The 17,307-nt window shown below is 30.9% G+C and overlaps 2 protein-coding genes across 2 annotated transcripts; both read left to right on the top strand.

Moving 5' to 3' along the window:
• Positions 1 to 2,809: 2,809 nt before the first annotated feature.
• Positions 2,810 to 5,261, top strand: LOC127747553 (CSC1-like protein At4g35870; the record flags this gene model as incomplete). The annotated part of the gene is made up of 1 exon (XM_052261590.1): positions 2,810 to 5,261. A coding segment is annotated over one exon (2,220 nt), but the record flags the coding sequence as incomplete, so codon positions are not given.
• A 6,394-nt stretch (positions 5,262 to 11,655) lies between these two features.
• On the top strand, positions 11,656 to 15,025 carry LOC127744931 (aspartyl protease family protein 1-like). The gene is made up of 10 exons (XM_052257814.1): positions 11,656 to 12,130; positions 12,502 to 12,649; positions 12,809 to 13,044; positions 13,174 to 13,398; positions 13,505 to 13,640; positions 13,731 to 13,804; positions 13,897 to 13,996; positions 14,098 to 14,155; positions 14,437 to 14,508; positions 14,605 to 15,025. Exons 1-10 carry the CDS (start codon positions 11,829 to 11,831, stop codon positions 14,862 to 14,864), a joined length of 1,611 nt encoding a protein of 536 aa, XP_052113774.1. The 5' UTR covers positions 11,656 to 11,828; the 3' UTR covers positions 14,865 to 15,025.
• The last annotated feature ends 2,282 nt before the right edge of the window (positions 15,026 to 17,307 follow it).

Raw genomic sequence — 17,307 nt, 5'->3', positions numbered from 1 at the left:
TTATTATAATTATGAATTTGGTTTAATTATATTATCATGAAATTTAATTCAACATGTAAAATTTATTTGATTATAAAATGTAAATTTAGTTTGTATTTTGTGGATATTATAAGGCCACTTTACATCTTTATACAAAATAATTAATTATCTGATGTTTATGTAGTATTATTGCTCAGAATTTTATTAACAAATATGGTAATAAGAACTTTAAAATAATCATTTTTTAGATATTTCAAAAGAAATTCACCCCATTGTTATTGAAAATTTAAAAAGAATTACTCGCTTGAATTCTTGACGAACAAAACCCAATACCTAATTAAAAAAAAAAATCATTGGAAACGATACTTTGTTTTTTACATTTTCAATACGTAAATACATAACAAAGTTTCAAAGTTTTCTATTATTCTTAATTCCTTAATAAGTTCTCTAGAATAATAAAATTAATTAAATCCTCAAGGAAAGATACCAATACTCTATTTCTTAAAGAGTGGTGATATATCTTCTTAAAATTTATAATATTAAGTTTTCTTTGCAGCTTCTGATTAGAAACCCCATGTATAAGCTTAATTGTTAAGGTAGCTTGTGATAATTAAATACTCTCATTGGCATATAATTAATTAATAGTTATGACGTGTATGAAACTATGAATGGATATATTTTTATTAATAAGGTAATTTTTTTAAGAACACGTTTCCCAAATCAGGATTATATATGACAAAATCAAATTATTGTATAATATATAGGTGTATGTGTAAAAGATGTGATGGTGTCGATTATATAAGAAATGATATTAGTTAACAATAAAATGATAAAACCAATACTTATGTGAAGCAATGTCAATAAAGTCCATATCCATATATTAAATTTTATAGACAATGTAATAAATTCAAAATTAAAATGATGATCAAATGAATTCAATTATAATCAAACTCTATAACCATATATAATAAAAAAAGTATATATTGTATAAAATTCAATAAATCAATAAAACCAAGGTTCTATTGTGCCCTTCAAACCCAATGTCTAGATAGTATTATAATAAAGAAATGAAAATCAAACGAATGATTTCAAATTTAAATAAAAGATATAGAAAACAATCTATTAAACTATAAACTTAATTAATAAAAAAAATACATTTTAATATCCAACAAAATTATTATCAATCTCATTATATATTCATTCTTTATATCAAATACTATTTTAATATTAATATTTTTTAACAATTAATATATATTCTCTTTATTTTTAATTAAAAAAATAATCTACACATACAATTATTCAATCACAACCAAATTTTTATACGAGTATAAAAAATATTCTTTCTATGTATATTATCTAACCATCTTCTATTGATATACATGTATACATACATTTTTTTTACAGTACTTTTCAGTTTGGTAATCTAAAAATTAACGCATTGCACATCAGAACTTTATTTAAGAATTTGTTATTGGTCAATAAATTGCTGTATGCATGCATTAGTAGAATTCAAACCTCTAATACTTTCTTAAACAGATTAATAAACTAACTACTAAACCAACCTAACTTAATTCACAAGTACACATTCTTTGCATCTAACTCTAATTTCTATAAAGTGTCAACCTTGTTCCATTGGCATATATATGGAGGACAAGTTTAGTAGCCCTTTTCAAAGGATCCATTGCATCCTTCCAGGTCTTGGATTTTGTCAATAGAAAGTTTCCATTTTCATGTCTTAGCTACAATTCCTTGACCATATATAATTATTATATATGTCCATCCTATTTAATCTAAAAAACCCACAATGATCTTCACATTCTATGTTCTTGCCTTATCTTCCCCAAATTAGTAATCATAATCTCTTTGTTGCTGCTCTCAATTATGCAGCTTTGCTTGCAACCAATTTTGAAAGATGTCAACGTCATATAATCTTCTTTGTTCTATTATTAGAATCATTTGTATCATTAAGTGGTATTTAACGGTTTACTTAGAATTATTGTTTGGCTAATCAACTACTTTTGTTGATTTCTTAACCTAACTTGAAAGAACTAATAAGTTAAGTCTTAACTTTTTCCCTAAAAGTTTTTATTATTTTTATTCAATCATATTAGTATAAAATATATATTAAAATAAATTAAATAATATATGTATTTATGTATTTAATTTTTAGTATTTACTCATTATTTTTGAAATTGATCTTATCTTATTACATTAACTAAAATCCATTTTAGAATTCGAATCAAGTTTTTTTTTTTAAAAATCGTAATGTTTCTTTATATTATTATACCAACACTTTTTTTTAAAGCCTCCAATGAAATTGAATCTAGTTGATCTATAACACTATTAAAATGCAATTAGAATCCTAAATTAATATTTCAATGAATTAAAAAATAAAAATATAATTATTTTAAGAAAAAAGAGTGTTAAATATATGTTTAAAAAATTTAAACATATAAATTTAATTAAATAACCATATTAAACAATTTACACAGTTAATTAATCAAAATTTCTTGTCCTGTATTTGTTTTTTTTTGTCGTTTTGTGAGAAAGTTGGCAGTTTTTGGAGGCAACGAATAAAACAGAAAAAACAAACAAAAAACGAAAAATTACATCTTTGTCCAACCTCTTCTTCCTCTTTCTTCGTCCTCTTGGATCAAAATTCTCCTCAAATTCTTCGCAACCCTAACCCTAACCCCCGATTCAACCCCGCAAATTCCAGCTCCCTCCGATCCATGAAGAAAATCCAACACCGATTGGACTCAATCCACCGCAATTCTCACCAAAAATTCCCAAAATTTTATTTCCATAAACCCTAATTCTTACTTTTTTTTTTCCTTCAATCGAGATCGCCCGCCACTGCGGTGCCGACGCCGCTCAATTTCTCCTAATCGAGGGAGGAAGCGCCGCCGTTCTTTTCTCCATCGCCGCCCCCGCACTCCTCTTCCTCCTCCCTCTCAACCTCTATGCTGGCGACTCCATCCTTGACGACCAGTTCTCCAAAACTACCATCAATCACATCACCAAAGGCTCGCCTCTTCTCTGGATCCACTTCGTCTTTACCGTAATCGTCGTTGTTTTGGTCCATTTCGGAATCTCCGCTATCCAGGAACGGTTGAGGATCACTAGGTTTAGAGACAATTTTGGTAATTTGAGTGATCCTTCCTCGAATTCCACTGCTATATTCACCATCATGGTGCAGGGATTGCCAAAGATTATAGGTGCAGATAGGGCTGTGCTGCATGAATATTTTCAGTATAGGTATCCAGGGAAGGTTTATAAGGTCATTGTTCCAATGGATTTATGTGCATTGGATGATTTGGCTAATGAATTGTTGCGAGTTAGGGATGAAATTTCGTGGCTGGTTGCAAGGATGGATTCGCGGCTGTTGCCGGATGATGATTATGATGGTGGTGAAGGTGGTTTAGGTGGTGGAGTGGAGCAGGGTGGTTGGAAGGGAATTAGGCATTGTTTGATTTGTTGTTGGAAATGGTGGAAGGGATTTTGTGCTGATGTGATGGCAAAATTCGGTTACACGGATGATGAGCGGTTGAGGAAGTTACAGGAGGTTAGGGCTGAGCTGGAGAATGAGCTGGCTGATTATAAAGAGGGCCATGCGCCGGGAGCTGGAGTTGCGTTTGTGATGTTTAGGGATGTGTATACTGCTAATAAGGCTGTTCAGGATTTCCAGAATGAGAAGAGGAGGAGGATAGGGAAGTTCTTTTCGCTGTTGGAGCTGAGGTTGAGGAGGAATCAGTGGAAGGTTGAACGTGCCCCCTTGGCGACTGATATTTACTGGAAGAACATGGGGACGCCAAGGCTCTCGCTGAAGTTGCGTCGGGTGTTTGTGAATACATGCCTGATGCTTGTGTTGTTGTTCTTTAGTTCACCACTTGCTGTGATCAGTGCTCTTAAGAGTGCTGGGAGGATCATCAATGCCGAAGCCATGGATAATGCACAAAATTGGGTGGCTTGGGTGCAAAGCTCTAGCTGGCTTGCAAGCCTTGTTTTCCAATTTCTGCCGAATGTTATCATATTTGTTAGTATGTACATTGTGATACCTTCGGTGCTTTCCTATCTATCGAAATTTGAACGCCATTTGACAGTGTCTGGGGAGCAAAAGGCAGCGCTATTGAAGATGGTTTGCTTCTTCCTTGTGAACCTCATTATCTTGAGGGGTTTGGTAGAATCATCATTAGAGAGCGCAATCCTGAAGATGGGGCGGTGTTATTTAGATGGAGAAGATTGCAAGAGGATTGAGCATTACTTGAGTGCATCATTCCTGTCGAAGTCATGCCTCTCCTCGCTTGCATTCTTGATCACTAGCACTTTCTTAGGTATATCTTATGATCTCTTGGCTCCGATTCCTTGGATCAAAAGAAACCTTCAGAAGTTTAGGAAGAATGACATGCTTCAGTTAGTTCCCGAACAAAGTGAAGAATACCAGCTAGAAAACCAGGACACCAATGGTCTTCAGAGACCATTGATGCAAAATGAAAGTGCTTATGACAATTCCAGTATGGATAACCCAGAGGGACAGGATCTTTCTGTGTATCCGATCACCGGAAGCTCACCTGCACCGAAACAAACCTTTGATTTTGCACAGTATTATGCCTTCAATTTGACAATATTTGCACTGACTTTAGTGTATTGTTCATTTGCTCCACTTGTGGTCCCTGTTGGTGTCGTCTATTTCGGGTACAGATATGTAGTTGACAAGTACAACTTTCTGTTTGTGTATCGTGTTCGTGGCTTCCCTGCAGGAAACGATGGGAGGTTAATCGATACTGTGATATTCATCATGCGTATCTGCGTCGATCTGTTCTTGATGGCTATGCTGCTGTTTTTCTCGGTCCAAGGTGACTCCACAAAGCTGCAAGCTATATTCACTCTTGCATTGTTGGTCATGTATAAATTGTTGCCTTCTAGTAGTGATAGCCTTCAATCAACTCTTTTGGAAGGTGTTCAAACAATTGAAAATGTTGTTGATGGACCAATTGATTACGAGATCTATTCACAACCCAGGTTTGATTGGGATAACTCTCAAGGGTGATTGATTCTTTGACATGAATGCTATTACTCAGAAGGTGTAATCTGTCTTCCCAAACAGAGGTTGTACCTCAAACTTAGTGATTAGGGGAATTCGGATAGAGATAGGGATAGGTATTATGATGATGGAGGGTTCAAGCTTATGCAGGGAAGAAAATGGAAGAGGGTTCTTTTATTGAATGTTGTGCATATTTTGTTCTACACGAGATTTTATGGCATTTTATTCTTGTCTTCCATTTCTTACCTAATAAGCTCGGTGATCATGTTAATATTGAATTGAATATTTGTACCATACGATAGATGTTTCTACGAAGTTCCTAGCATTATGAATTTGCGGGAATTTGTTCTTCTATTGTAACAATTGTAATATATATCTAACACAGTTTTGCGAATAGATTCACTCAATTTATCTTTTCAATTAAGAAAATTAAGCTTGATTTGATTAGTTGATACCATATTACCATGCATTATATCAATTATCTTGTTTGGATATCACTTAAAAGTTGTATAGTGAGAATTTTGTAGCTAAATTCTCTTCGAAATTTCAGTAAAAAAATGATGGGTTTTGTTTTGCTTGAAAAAGATGCAAAGAAAAATGAATAAACGATTTCATTGTCAAAATGGCATTTCCTTCATTATTAACCTACCGAACCTATACTAAAAATTATAACTGCCATTTGTTTACATTAATTTCCTCTTTCCAAGTGAAACATGTTCCTAAAAGATTTTTAGTTATCTTAATGTTCTTAACTTCTCATCACAAATCACTAGCATTTACCATGTGCGGATATAACATGAAGTTACAAATTAGTAGCATCCAACACATGCGGATAAAACATGCAATTTATTAATTACATTAATTCACATTTAAAAAAGTAGGAAAAACGTTAGACTATGGCCAAAAATAGAGAAAAAAACACATTAGTAATTAAAAAAAAAAGACAAGATAATGAATGTTGAAGCATTCCAATGTTGGAATTCACTTGGACCAAATGGATAATAATAGGGAGATTGAATAATACAACATAGTCAAAACACAAATCCTATAGTAACTCTAAACCAAACAACTTGCAAGATCCCTTCTCACTTAAACATGTTCTGAATCAATTTCCATACACTCATCACTTATGACTCATTTGTCACATGATGAAATTAAACTAACTCTCTCTCTCAAAAATAAAATGTGTGGCTATTTTTTCAATGTAACTGCTAGTAGTATGCACTAGGACAAAAATACCAATTGTTCAATGAGGATATAAATAGGTTGAATTAGCTTGTCACAAGTCATTTGCTCCTCCTTCACTTGTCACTTGTCACTTGTCACTTTCAATTTTTTTTTCAAAAAATAAAATAAGTTTTTTTATTTATCTTTTAAAAATATTTGCTTTTGTTTTCTCATCACTTGGGAGAAAAAGGGCATTTTTAGATTTTAATAAGATATGATTAAAAACATGCATCATAAGGTAGTGAAAAGCAACCTTGCTGATTTAGGTGCAGAGAGGAAAAAGGTTGGATCAGGTGGTTATGAATATGATCAACCCCTTTGCCCAAAACCAAGAAGGCTTTCACCTTCCATACCTGAATTTATCAAGCCAATTAGATGCAACAAACACAGGTGCCAATCTTTTTTTTTTTTAATTAATCAATTATTATATGGTTATTCCTAGGGGTGAAAGAGGGTTATAGCACAAATTTTTCAGAGAATTAGAAATTTTATTGAACGAAAGTGTTATTTTACATCCTTTTACTATTACAATAATTTCTGAATTTTGATGTATATCATTATTAAAAATATATATGTATTTTTTTTTCTTTTCTCTTTTTGTGAAGGTGATTCTATTTTTTTTTTCTTTTTCTTTTACCAGTCAGCCAAATAATTTCAACAATGGAAGTGGGGTTCTCAATATGATCACCGAAAAGGTTTTGCTTTTTTTTTAAAAAAAAAAAATAGTGTAAGAAGAAGGTTGATGCTATCGTCAACTCTGATCCGGTTCAACAAACTGACTCGATAAAAAAATGAGAAATCCATGCTAAATCGGATCAGAGTTGTCGTTTGCATCAAAGGTATTATCCTAAATAATTGGAATGAATAATTTAGTAATGAAGTTGTTGATGATGGTTTAGGGATCAGATGGAAAGGAACTGGCATGTAATGTGTGCTTACCATCATGTTATTATGGATCTCCACCAAGAAGAACAGAGAATCCATTGATTCATGATGTAGAATTTCTTCACCAAGTGGAACTAGTTGCACCATTAGCAAGAGCTAAATTATCTGACAAATTTGGATTTACTTCAGCTTCTCCAATGTGAATGTGAAAAAAAAAGGATGGGAAATTAAATTAGTAAATTTTGCTTAAGATGAGAGTTAATTAAAAATATAAGGTTGAGGGAACATTTTGATTACTGTTTTGAGGGATTGTTTAGAGAGTAATTAGTTAATATAATTACTTACTAATTAATTAGTATAAGGCATGTTTTTTTAATACTTAAATTATGTAAATATGCATTTGTGAGAGCTTAATTGATAGATAGGGTCAAAAGGGTCATTTTGTATATAACAAATTTTTGTTTGTAATGCCTACATGGCAATATGGTTATTTTACTAAATGAAACTGTTTAATATTTACTAGTAATTGTTCTTTTCCTTCCTCTTACTTCTTCTGTTGTTTCTTCACCATTTTTCTTTATTAAATTAACAACACATATATTATACATACAAATCTTTTTTATTTACAAGTCTTACAAGTTGGCACAAGTCCAATAAAATACATATGCATTATACTCCCAAATTCAAGAGTAAATACACATACATTATTCAACCACTTCCTGTTTTCAAAGCGCGCTACTCACCATTATGAACGACTCTTCTTCTTCCTCGATAAAAACCACAATTGTCATTTTTTTTTCGTGTTTCTCCTCCTCTTCTTCCTTCTTCTCCTCTTACTTTGCGTTTCTCCTCTTTCTTCTTTTGATTTTGCAACATTATGTATTTTTTCTTCTTTATTTGATTTTTTTCTTCCAAAAAGAATTATAAAAATATGAAATAAGAAGATGAAGAAGAAGAAGAAGTAGAAGATGAGGCGGAGGAAGAGGAAAAGTTCTGAATTATGCAGAACTCATCAGAATAAAAATACACCCAAATATCTTCATTTTTACACCCAAATATCTTCGTTTTACACCTAAATTTGCTGCAGATACAGAAATGAGTTATGTTATATGTACACTAAAATCAGTCACCAAAGTCAGCAAAAACTGCAAAATACACCCAAAATACACCATATTAAAACAAACATAAATTATAGAATGCAAATACAACTATAAAACCATCATAAAAAATAACAAAAACCAGATTCATGAATCATAACTAAACAGAAATAAAAACAATTCAACTAAAAGAATAAGACAATTCACCCTCCTTTTTCTTTTGATTTCGCAACATTATGTATTTATTTTTTCTTCTTTGTTTAATTTTTTTCTTCCCAAAAAGAATTATGAGAATATGAAATAAGAAGATGAAGAAGAATAAGTTGGAGAAGATGAGGAGGAGGAAGAGAAAGAGTTCTGAATTATGCAGAACTCATCAGAATAAAAATATACCCAAATATCTTAGTTTTACACCCAAATTTGCTGCAAATACAGAAATAAATTATGTTACGTGTACACTAAAATAAATCACCAAAGTCAGCAAAGATTACAAAATACACCCAAAATACACCACAGAAGGGCTGCAAAATACACACAAAATACACCATATCAAAACAAGTATAAACTATAGATTGCAAATACAACTATAAAACCATCATAAAAAATCACAAAAACCAGATTCATGAATCATAACTAAACAGAAACTAAAACAATTCAACTAAAAGAATAAGACAATTCACCCTCTGTCAGATGAAAAGTCATAAACTGTAAATACACCCAAACTTTTCTAAAATACACTAAAATATTCCTAATCTACACCCGAACGTCTGATATAAAATGGACAAGATTATATTAATTCTAATCAGAACTAGTACATTAGATTCAATTCAAACAAGGAAGAATTAACAACAAATTTCACGGGTAAGGTTCACGCACTGATTCATCTGACAATCTGAAGTTGAATTATCCATTATCTTCAAAAACAATTTCATAGCTTGATGTCAAAAATCAATGAAAATCAAGAATAACGAAGAAAGAGAACAAAGAGAGAAACTCACGAAAGAGATCGAAGAGAGAAGGCAAGAAATTCAAAAAAGGAAACGGAATTCTTTCAAAAATTAAAAATCTGTTAGAGGTGCGTGAAATATATGTGCATAACAAGGACGTTTGAGTGTAATATCAATTAGAAAACTTGTAAGACTTGTATAACAAAATCACTTGTAAATAGAGATTAGTCCAATTAACAAATATAATTTCTGGGGCTGTTATAATTAAAGAGTAATTTTATCTCCGCAAAATTAAGGTTATTAAATAAAGTATTTAATTAAATATAGCAAAAATTGGGAATAAATGCTAAATTTTAGTCGTGAAAAACGAGTTTATAATGAATTATTCAAATCTTAAAGGATAAGAGTTCTAGACTTAGTGCATGTTTGGGCGCCATTATTTTGTTAAAAAAAGATCTTTTTTTCAATGAAAAAAGATCTTTTTTAATTTTTTAATGTGTTTTGCAAATTTCTAGTAGTAAAAGTAAAAGCACTAGTAAAATAAAAAAAGATCTTTTTTGAGAAGTTATATAATATTTTTGTGTTTTTACTTTTCATCATTTGATCATAATCAAGGTTATTTCGTTGTATGTAAACTTAAATATTCTGGTTCGTTAAGTAGGGAATTTAAAAAGATATCCCTAGGCCCTAGCTAATAAAAATAATTGCAAGGCCTATATTGTTTAAAATAGAAAAGTTGTAATATGATATTAACATTATTGAGTGTTACAGTTTGGACTGCAATAGCATAGAAATTATTATCATATGTTTAACTGATATTGTTAAAAATGTAACGAATAAATATGATAATATATATCATAGTTGTAACTTTGTTGATGCCAAAATGTAACTCTTTTAAGAGTTGAAGAATGTTCCTTAAACAAAATAAATTAAAATATCAAAGAGAATATCTAATATGGGACAATATATGTTGTTAATGTTTAGATTTTCATTGGTTGAAGTGATTCAGTACTTTTTTTATTCAGTACTTAGTACTTGTTTGTCTCTTTAAAATTGAAATTTTGATTATACATAAGTAGATAGATTAGTAGAAGAGTCAGCTTATATTATTGCCAATTTTCACTTATTATTTAAATAGCCACAAATATTTTTAAGAAATTACATGATATACAATAAATATATTAAAATTAAAATTAAATTCTAGTAAACTTAATTATCTATTAGAAATAAATAAATAAATAAATAAATAGTAACATAGAATTTTCACTTTTTTTAATTTATCTATAATTATATTTGAAATGTATTACGAACAAATGTTCTAACTTTGTTATTTTCTGAGTTATATGGCATACGTGAAAATATTTATATATCCCAAATTTTTTAAAATTCAAATTCCAAATTCCAAAACATAAAATAAATAAAAAAAGTAATTTGCTTCGAATGACTATGCTTTTTAAAAACTAAAAAAGGATCTAATTAACTATGCCCAATTTTAATTGTAAAAACACTCCCACAATTTCTATTTGTTCCTTCATATTTTCAAAAATCATAAATAATACCTACTTTTTAGGATTTTAACTCTCAAAAAATCATATTAAAATTTTTTAACCTTTAAAATTAAATGTTCGGTTTGTTAATAAAAAATAAATAGTATAAAGTATTATTTTAATTTTCAAGATTTAGAATAAATTTTAATTTGGTCATAATACTTTAAACATCTTATTTTAGTCTTAAAAAATTTTAAACATTGTATTTCAGTTTAAAAAAAGTTCCTCAAATAGATTTAATATTGTCCTACTATTAAATTTAATACTAACAATTAGCATATTGAAAAGTCAATAATATTTAGTTTTAAAAGGTAAATAAAATCAATCTACCAACTATTATCAATTTAAAATTTTTTTCTTTAATTCTGGATCAATGATGCTTGATTGATAGAATTTTAAAATTTTTTTTACAAGAAAAAAAAGTGTTATAATAAAATTTTGATCTTCTAATACAAAAAAGATAATATAACTTAACAGTAATTTACTAATTTTTACATCACTTATTCTATTAATTATATTAAATTTAATACTAGAGTAATATTAAATTCGTTTAAAACTTTTTCAAATAAGAATAAGATGTTTAAAATAGTAGGAATCAAATTAAAAATTAACTCAAAAAATTAAAATAATATTTTACTCAAATAAATAACATGTAAATTTTAGTAAAAAACCAAAAACTAAAATAAATAAATAACTAAATAAGAGAAGCCCGCCTTAGCAGCAACCGTCATCAACTGTCAAAAAGAAAAGTGGGGCCCCACTCACATGGCCTCTCTTACACTCTGTCGTTCATTGTCAATTTATTATTATTATTATTATTATTATTATTATTATTATTATTATTATTATTATTATTATTATTATTATTATTAAGTTAATAACAATTTAAGAGTGTCACTGTTGAGCTGAGTTGAGGTGAGAGTGTGACACTTGAGTGTTTAGTGTTCTCATTTTCAACCCATCACTCTCACTAAGATTCCAACACAAGAACTCAAATTTCAGATTCAAATAATAATAATGGATCTTCCAAGATAGGGTTTCGTTTTGCTTCTCTTCTCTTCTTCAATTCACATACACAGAAAAGAAAAGAAAAGAAAAGAAAATGCTCACTTTCTTCTGCAGATTCGCATTCTTCATCCTTCTCTTTCTATGCCGCTGCTTCCATGGACATGGCGCCGCCGTCTTCACGTTTCCGATGCACCACCGTTTCTCTGGCCCTGTTCGCAAGTGGTCGTCCGCCGCCGCCGGCATCCCGCCACCGCCGGAGAAGGGAACTTTCGAGTACTATGCTGAGCTTGCTGACCACGACCGCTTCCTCCGCGGCCGCAACCTTGGATCCGATCTCGACGCCGGACTTGCTTTCTCCGACGGCAACTCCACCTTCCGTATCAGCTCCCTCGGATTGTACTTACCTTCATTTCTCAATCTTCGCTCTTCATTTTTGTTTTGGATTTTTTTTTACAAAGAAATGTTTTGGAGATTGTTATCAAGATTATTAAAGAGAGAAATTTGAGAAAGAAAACCTTTTGTTCATAATTATTTTGGGGGGAAAAATATAAAGAGAGAAACTTGAATGCACTTAATTAGTGATTTTGCAATGTGAACATTACATTTAAGCTTTCTTGCTTTATTATGTTTGAGGAAACCAACGAACAAACTTTAGTAGATAAGTGCTTGTGAATTGGATTGGATTAGATGAAACTTTTTGTTATTTGTTTTTCTCTTTTGGGTGTTCTTTAACTCTTTCTTTTTCCTTTTTCTGGAGATTTACTCAGTTTGCATTACACGACAGTTCAGCTGGGGACTCCAGGAGTGAAGTTCATGGTGGCCCTTGACACTGGAAGTGACTTATTCTGGGTACCCTGTGATTGCACCAGATGTGCAGCTACCGACGGCTCGGTCTTTGCTTCTTCCTTGGCGCCAGTATGTTCACTTTGCTCTCTTTCTCATTATCTGTGGCTGAAGTGAAAAAGAATCTCTACAATTAGTTATTAGTTATAACTTTATAATTATAAAGTGCTTCTGTATTGGTTATTGCTATTGCCTGTTTATGATTTTGAATGACGATCATTGTTTTCGCAGGATTTTGACCTTAGTGTGTATAGTCCTAATGGATCAACAACGAGCAAAATGGTGACTTGTAACAATAGTCTGTGCACGCATCGCAACCAATGCCCTGGAACATTCAGTAACTGCCCCTACATGGTCTCTTATGTCTCTGCTGAAACTTCTACATCGGGAATACTAGTAGAGGATGTTCTGCATTTAACAAAAGAAGATAATAATGATGACCTTGTTGAGGCAAATATTATATTTGGGTCAGTTACTTTGTTAAATTATCTTGACAATATGATTCTCACTTAGTGTCTCATGTTTTATTTTTTTCCTTCCTTCACTTTTTCCTCAACAATTCATCTAAAAGTTACCAATAAACGTGCGTGTTGCAGCTGTGGACAAGTACAGAGTGGATCATTCTTAGATGTTGCTGCTCCCAATGGTTTGTTTGGGCTGGGTATGGAGAAAATATCGGTTCCTAGCATATTGTCAAGGGAAGGCTTTATAGCAGATTCATTCTCCATGTGTTTTGGACGTGATGGCGTTGGAAGGATAAGTTTTGGGGACAAGGGAAGTCTTGATCAAGAAGAGACTCCATTTAATTTTAATCCATCACAGTAAGTGGTAATTCCCTGTTGCTTCCCCTCTGATTATCTGAATTTAAAGTATTATTATTAATGCTTGAAAAGAATATAACTTCTTATGGTTGGGCACATCACACAGCCCTACCTATAACATCACAGTCACTCAAGTCCATGTAGGCACAACTCTAATTGACGTGGAATTCACTGCTCTTTTTGATTCTGGGACATCTTTCACATACTTGGTTGATCCAACCTATACAAAGCTTTCTGATAATGTAAGTACTTAACCAGAAAGGGAAGCAATTCTGCCTGAAGTTAGCTAGATATTCTTTGAAGACAAACTTACCACGGTATCTATATTGTAGTTTCATTCCCAAGTAAAAGAAAGGCGGCGTCCACCTGATTCAAGAATCCCTTTTGAATATTGTTATGATATGAGGTCATAGAGCTGCTATTTTTCATGGTTCATATAATTTTTTTTTTCTTTTTCTTTCAAATTCAAAGCTAAATATTTTTTCTTATGTTGGACAGTCCTGATGCAAATAGGAGCTTGATACCTAGTGTGAGTTTAACTATGGGAGGTGGAGGCCATTTTCCTGTTTATGATCCAATAATTATTATCACTACTCAGGTGAGTAAAGAAATTATTTACTTCTTCAATCCCTGTATGCTTGTTTGTTATTTTTGGATCTACATATTGCTAAATGTGTTCCTTCCCTTATTGTGTTGCAGAACGAACTTGTATACTGTCTAGCAGTTGTCAAGAGTGCCGAATTGAACATAATTGGACGTAAGTCTTTTAATTTCTTAAAGTGAGTACTCATGATTTCATGTGATATGAACCTTAAGTGAATTAAGGGGAAACACATTAAAAGAATGAAGTTTTACTTCATATTAATTTGATAAGATACAATAGGGTATTTTGTTTCCGGGTTTCTTGATATCAATGCTGCATTGCCCCTTTTTTCCCCCAAATCATGATTGATGCTTCTTATATGCTTATTCTAATGTTCTGTTCTACCAAATCATTTTGATGATTGTTTATGCCTATGCTATTGTTGCTGATTGCAGAAAACTTCATGACCGGCTACCATGTTGTATTTGATCGGGAAAAGCTCATCCTAGGATGGAAGAAATTTGATTGTAAGTGTTTGCTTTCTTCTCATAGTTACTGTTCCTCAATTTGATTGTATATATGCTTCACTGAGGATCAAATTCATAAGTTGATTCCTTAAACAGGTTATGACACTGACGATCATGACGAAATTCCAACAAGACCACACTCAGATACTGTGCCTCCTGCAGTGGCTGCCGGTTTCGGTCATTACCCCGCTCCAGACTCTGCTGCCAAAAGGACAGAAAGCAGTTCCACCACTGTATCACCACCATCCCATCATAGTCATAGTTCACTTCTGGCTTTTTTCTGTTTTCTCTTGTGTTGTTTTGCTTACATATTCAGGGATCACTCGTTTCTATGGGGGAGTGGTAGTTCACGGTGAACCTTTTTTGCTCACATTATTGCACTACATGAGTACATGTTGATATATTAGAAAGCACCATCTCCATTTGCTGCTCTATAGTATAGTGTTGTAGAATATGTACCAATTTTTTCCCACTCATGATCTTCCACCGTGTAAATGCTATTTTATGTTTCACTTCCCATGCATCTTGTTATCTATCTATTCAAGCCTTCAAGGACAGGGTTCTCTATCTTTCCATGTTACATGTTCTGAGGAAGCTAATTTTTTGGCACAACAATGGGATTGAATTTGGTGTAATTCACCAAAATGGATATGCCAATGAGTTATGTTAGAGAATTCAAATAATGCCAATGTATATGCAAGAACTAGTAAGAAAGGACGTTATAAGAACAGTCAACATCGTTTATGATGTGTGATAAAAAAACATGATGCAAATAATTCGGACCCAGAGACAATGTGGAAAGCTTAATCTCCATAACTTGGTTCCATCATATTCGTGGGCCAAACCATATGCTACACCTATGCTTCGTACGCCATCCTTCTTTGAAATATCTGACATTAGATTCAATGCTAAGAAAATGAAGGATTAAGCTATACACTTCCCACGTTGATTTGGACAAGTGATTCCGTACCATAATCAAGTCCACCTTACAAATATGCAACACCATCATCAAGTCTTTATTTGACGAATACTTTTATTTAAATATAGTTACCATGGTATTTTTTTTTAATGTAAAGTGATTAATATTTTACTATATTTTTTATTTACATTAATACTAATTAATTTTTAGTTTTTATGTATTTCTCTATCAATTTAATTTTTTTAAAATAAATAATATCATAAATTATGGTATAATATTAGAATTTTTATAATAAAAAATATTTACGGTCAATTTTTATTGACCTTTACTAAAATTTTAAAAAATGTCTAAACAAAATGAAAAAATCAAAATTTCGCAATTAATTATTCGTTAATTATGAACGAAACAACATATATTTCTTGTTAAAAAATAGTAAGAATTAGAGTTAAGTACGATTTTGGTCTTAAGGTATATGTCAAAAAAAAATTTCATCTTCAACCTTTTTTTGTATACAAAATCGTTCCTAAGGTTTAACTTGGTTTTAAAATCGCCTTTACCTTATGAACCAAAATCGTACGGAGGTGGCGGCGGAAGCAGAAGCAGAGTGGATCATGGACAACTTCTTCTTCTTCCCTTCTCTCTTCTTTTTCTTCCTTTTCCCCTTCACAAGAGCAGAAACATTCTCTTTCTCTTATTTTTTTTATTTTATAACTTTTTTGTTATAGGTAATTTGGTCCAAAATTTTAATATTTAAATAAAAAACGATTGTAAAACTTGGTTTTAAATTTTATGAACGATTTTGTATACAAAAAAAATATTAAAAACAAACAAAATTTTCAATTCATATCTTAATACAAGGACCAAAATTGTACTTAACTCTAAGAATTATATAAAGTTAGCGCTTATTCACTCTTGATAACGATATAAATAACTATTTACATAATCAAATAGAAAACAATGTTGATCTTTCTTGTGGTATTTGCATGAACATAGCCTTGTAGATTGGTTATAAACTTCCAATATGAACTCAATGTTAGTTATATGTCCACTTCTTCCATGAAATAGGCCAAACGAATTTTATGTTCACTTTATTTATTATTAGTTGGAATTAGGTTATTTATTACATGAATATATAGGTGCTTGGAAAGTTCAAGTTCCACACGTATGTATGAGAGAAAAGAACGTGGATTATTATTGTGTAGTGAACAAATTACAAAAGAGAAAGGACAATATATAACACGTAAGATTGAAAGTAATTATTAAAATGGTCAAAGTTGACTTATAGTGGTAGCCAATTAATTATGCCAATATCTATATCTATCTACTTTGAAAAGAAAGTTGCTAACAATATTCAAATAAAAACCTAATTATTTGAGTCTATCACTCTATTGTTAATTGAGTCTATTGACCGTTTATAAAAAGGATTGTTGATATTAATTTATTATGATTTTGTTGTGAAAATATTAATTTTATTTAAGTGAGTTTAATTTATTAACTAAATGATGAATGATGATAATCATTGTCTTTTTTTTTGAGAAAATTCTACTCTCCTCTCCTAAAATGACACTCCTTTTTCCTCTATGTTATAAATGTACATTCCCCTCCTTTCTAACTTTTAAAAAACCTCTTCTTTAATCCATTTTAAACTTTTTGTGTTAACTAATGTTAACTTTATTCATTTTTTAAGAAAAAAATATTTTTAAAAAAAATACCCATTAACAAAAATTTTATTTTTTATCATTAAATTTTGCTTACCAAAATATCTTTTAATAAATTATCCTTTAATAAATTATTCTTTTATTGATTAAATTGTATTTTTAAAAAATTTAATAATTATATTTTTTTTCTAAAACACCCTTCAATAATTTTTTAATTATTAA

The sequence above is a fragment of the Arachis duranensis genome, chromosome 1 (genome assembly GCF_000817695.3).
Source record: "Arachis duranensis cultivar V14167 chromosome 1, aradu.V14167.gnm2.J7QH, whole genome shotgun sequence".
Lineage (NCBI taxonomy): Eukaryota > Viridiplantae > Streptophyta > Magnoliopsida > Fabales > Fabaceae > Arachis > Arachis duranensis.
Note: the sequence above shows the minus strand (reverse complement) of the source record. Positions and strands in the feature narration are given on the sequence as shown.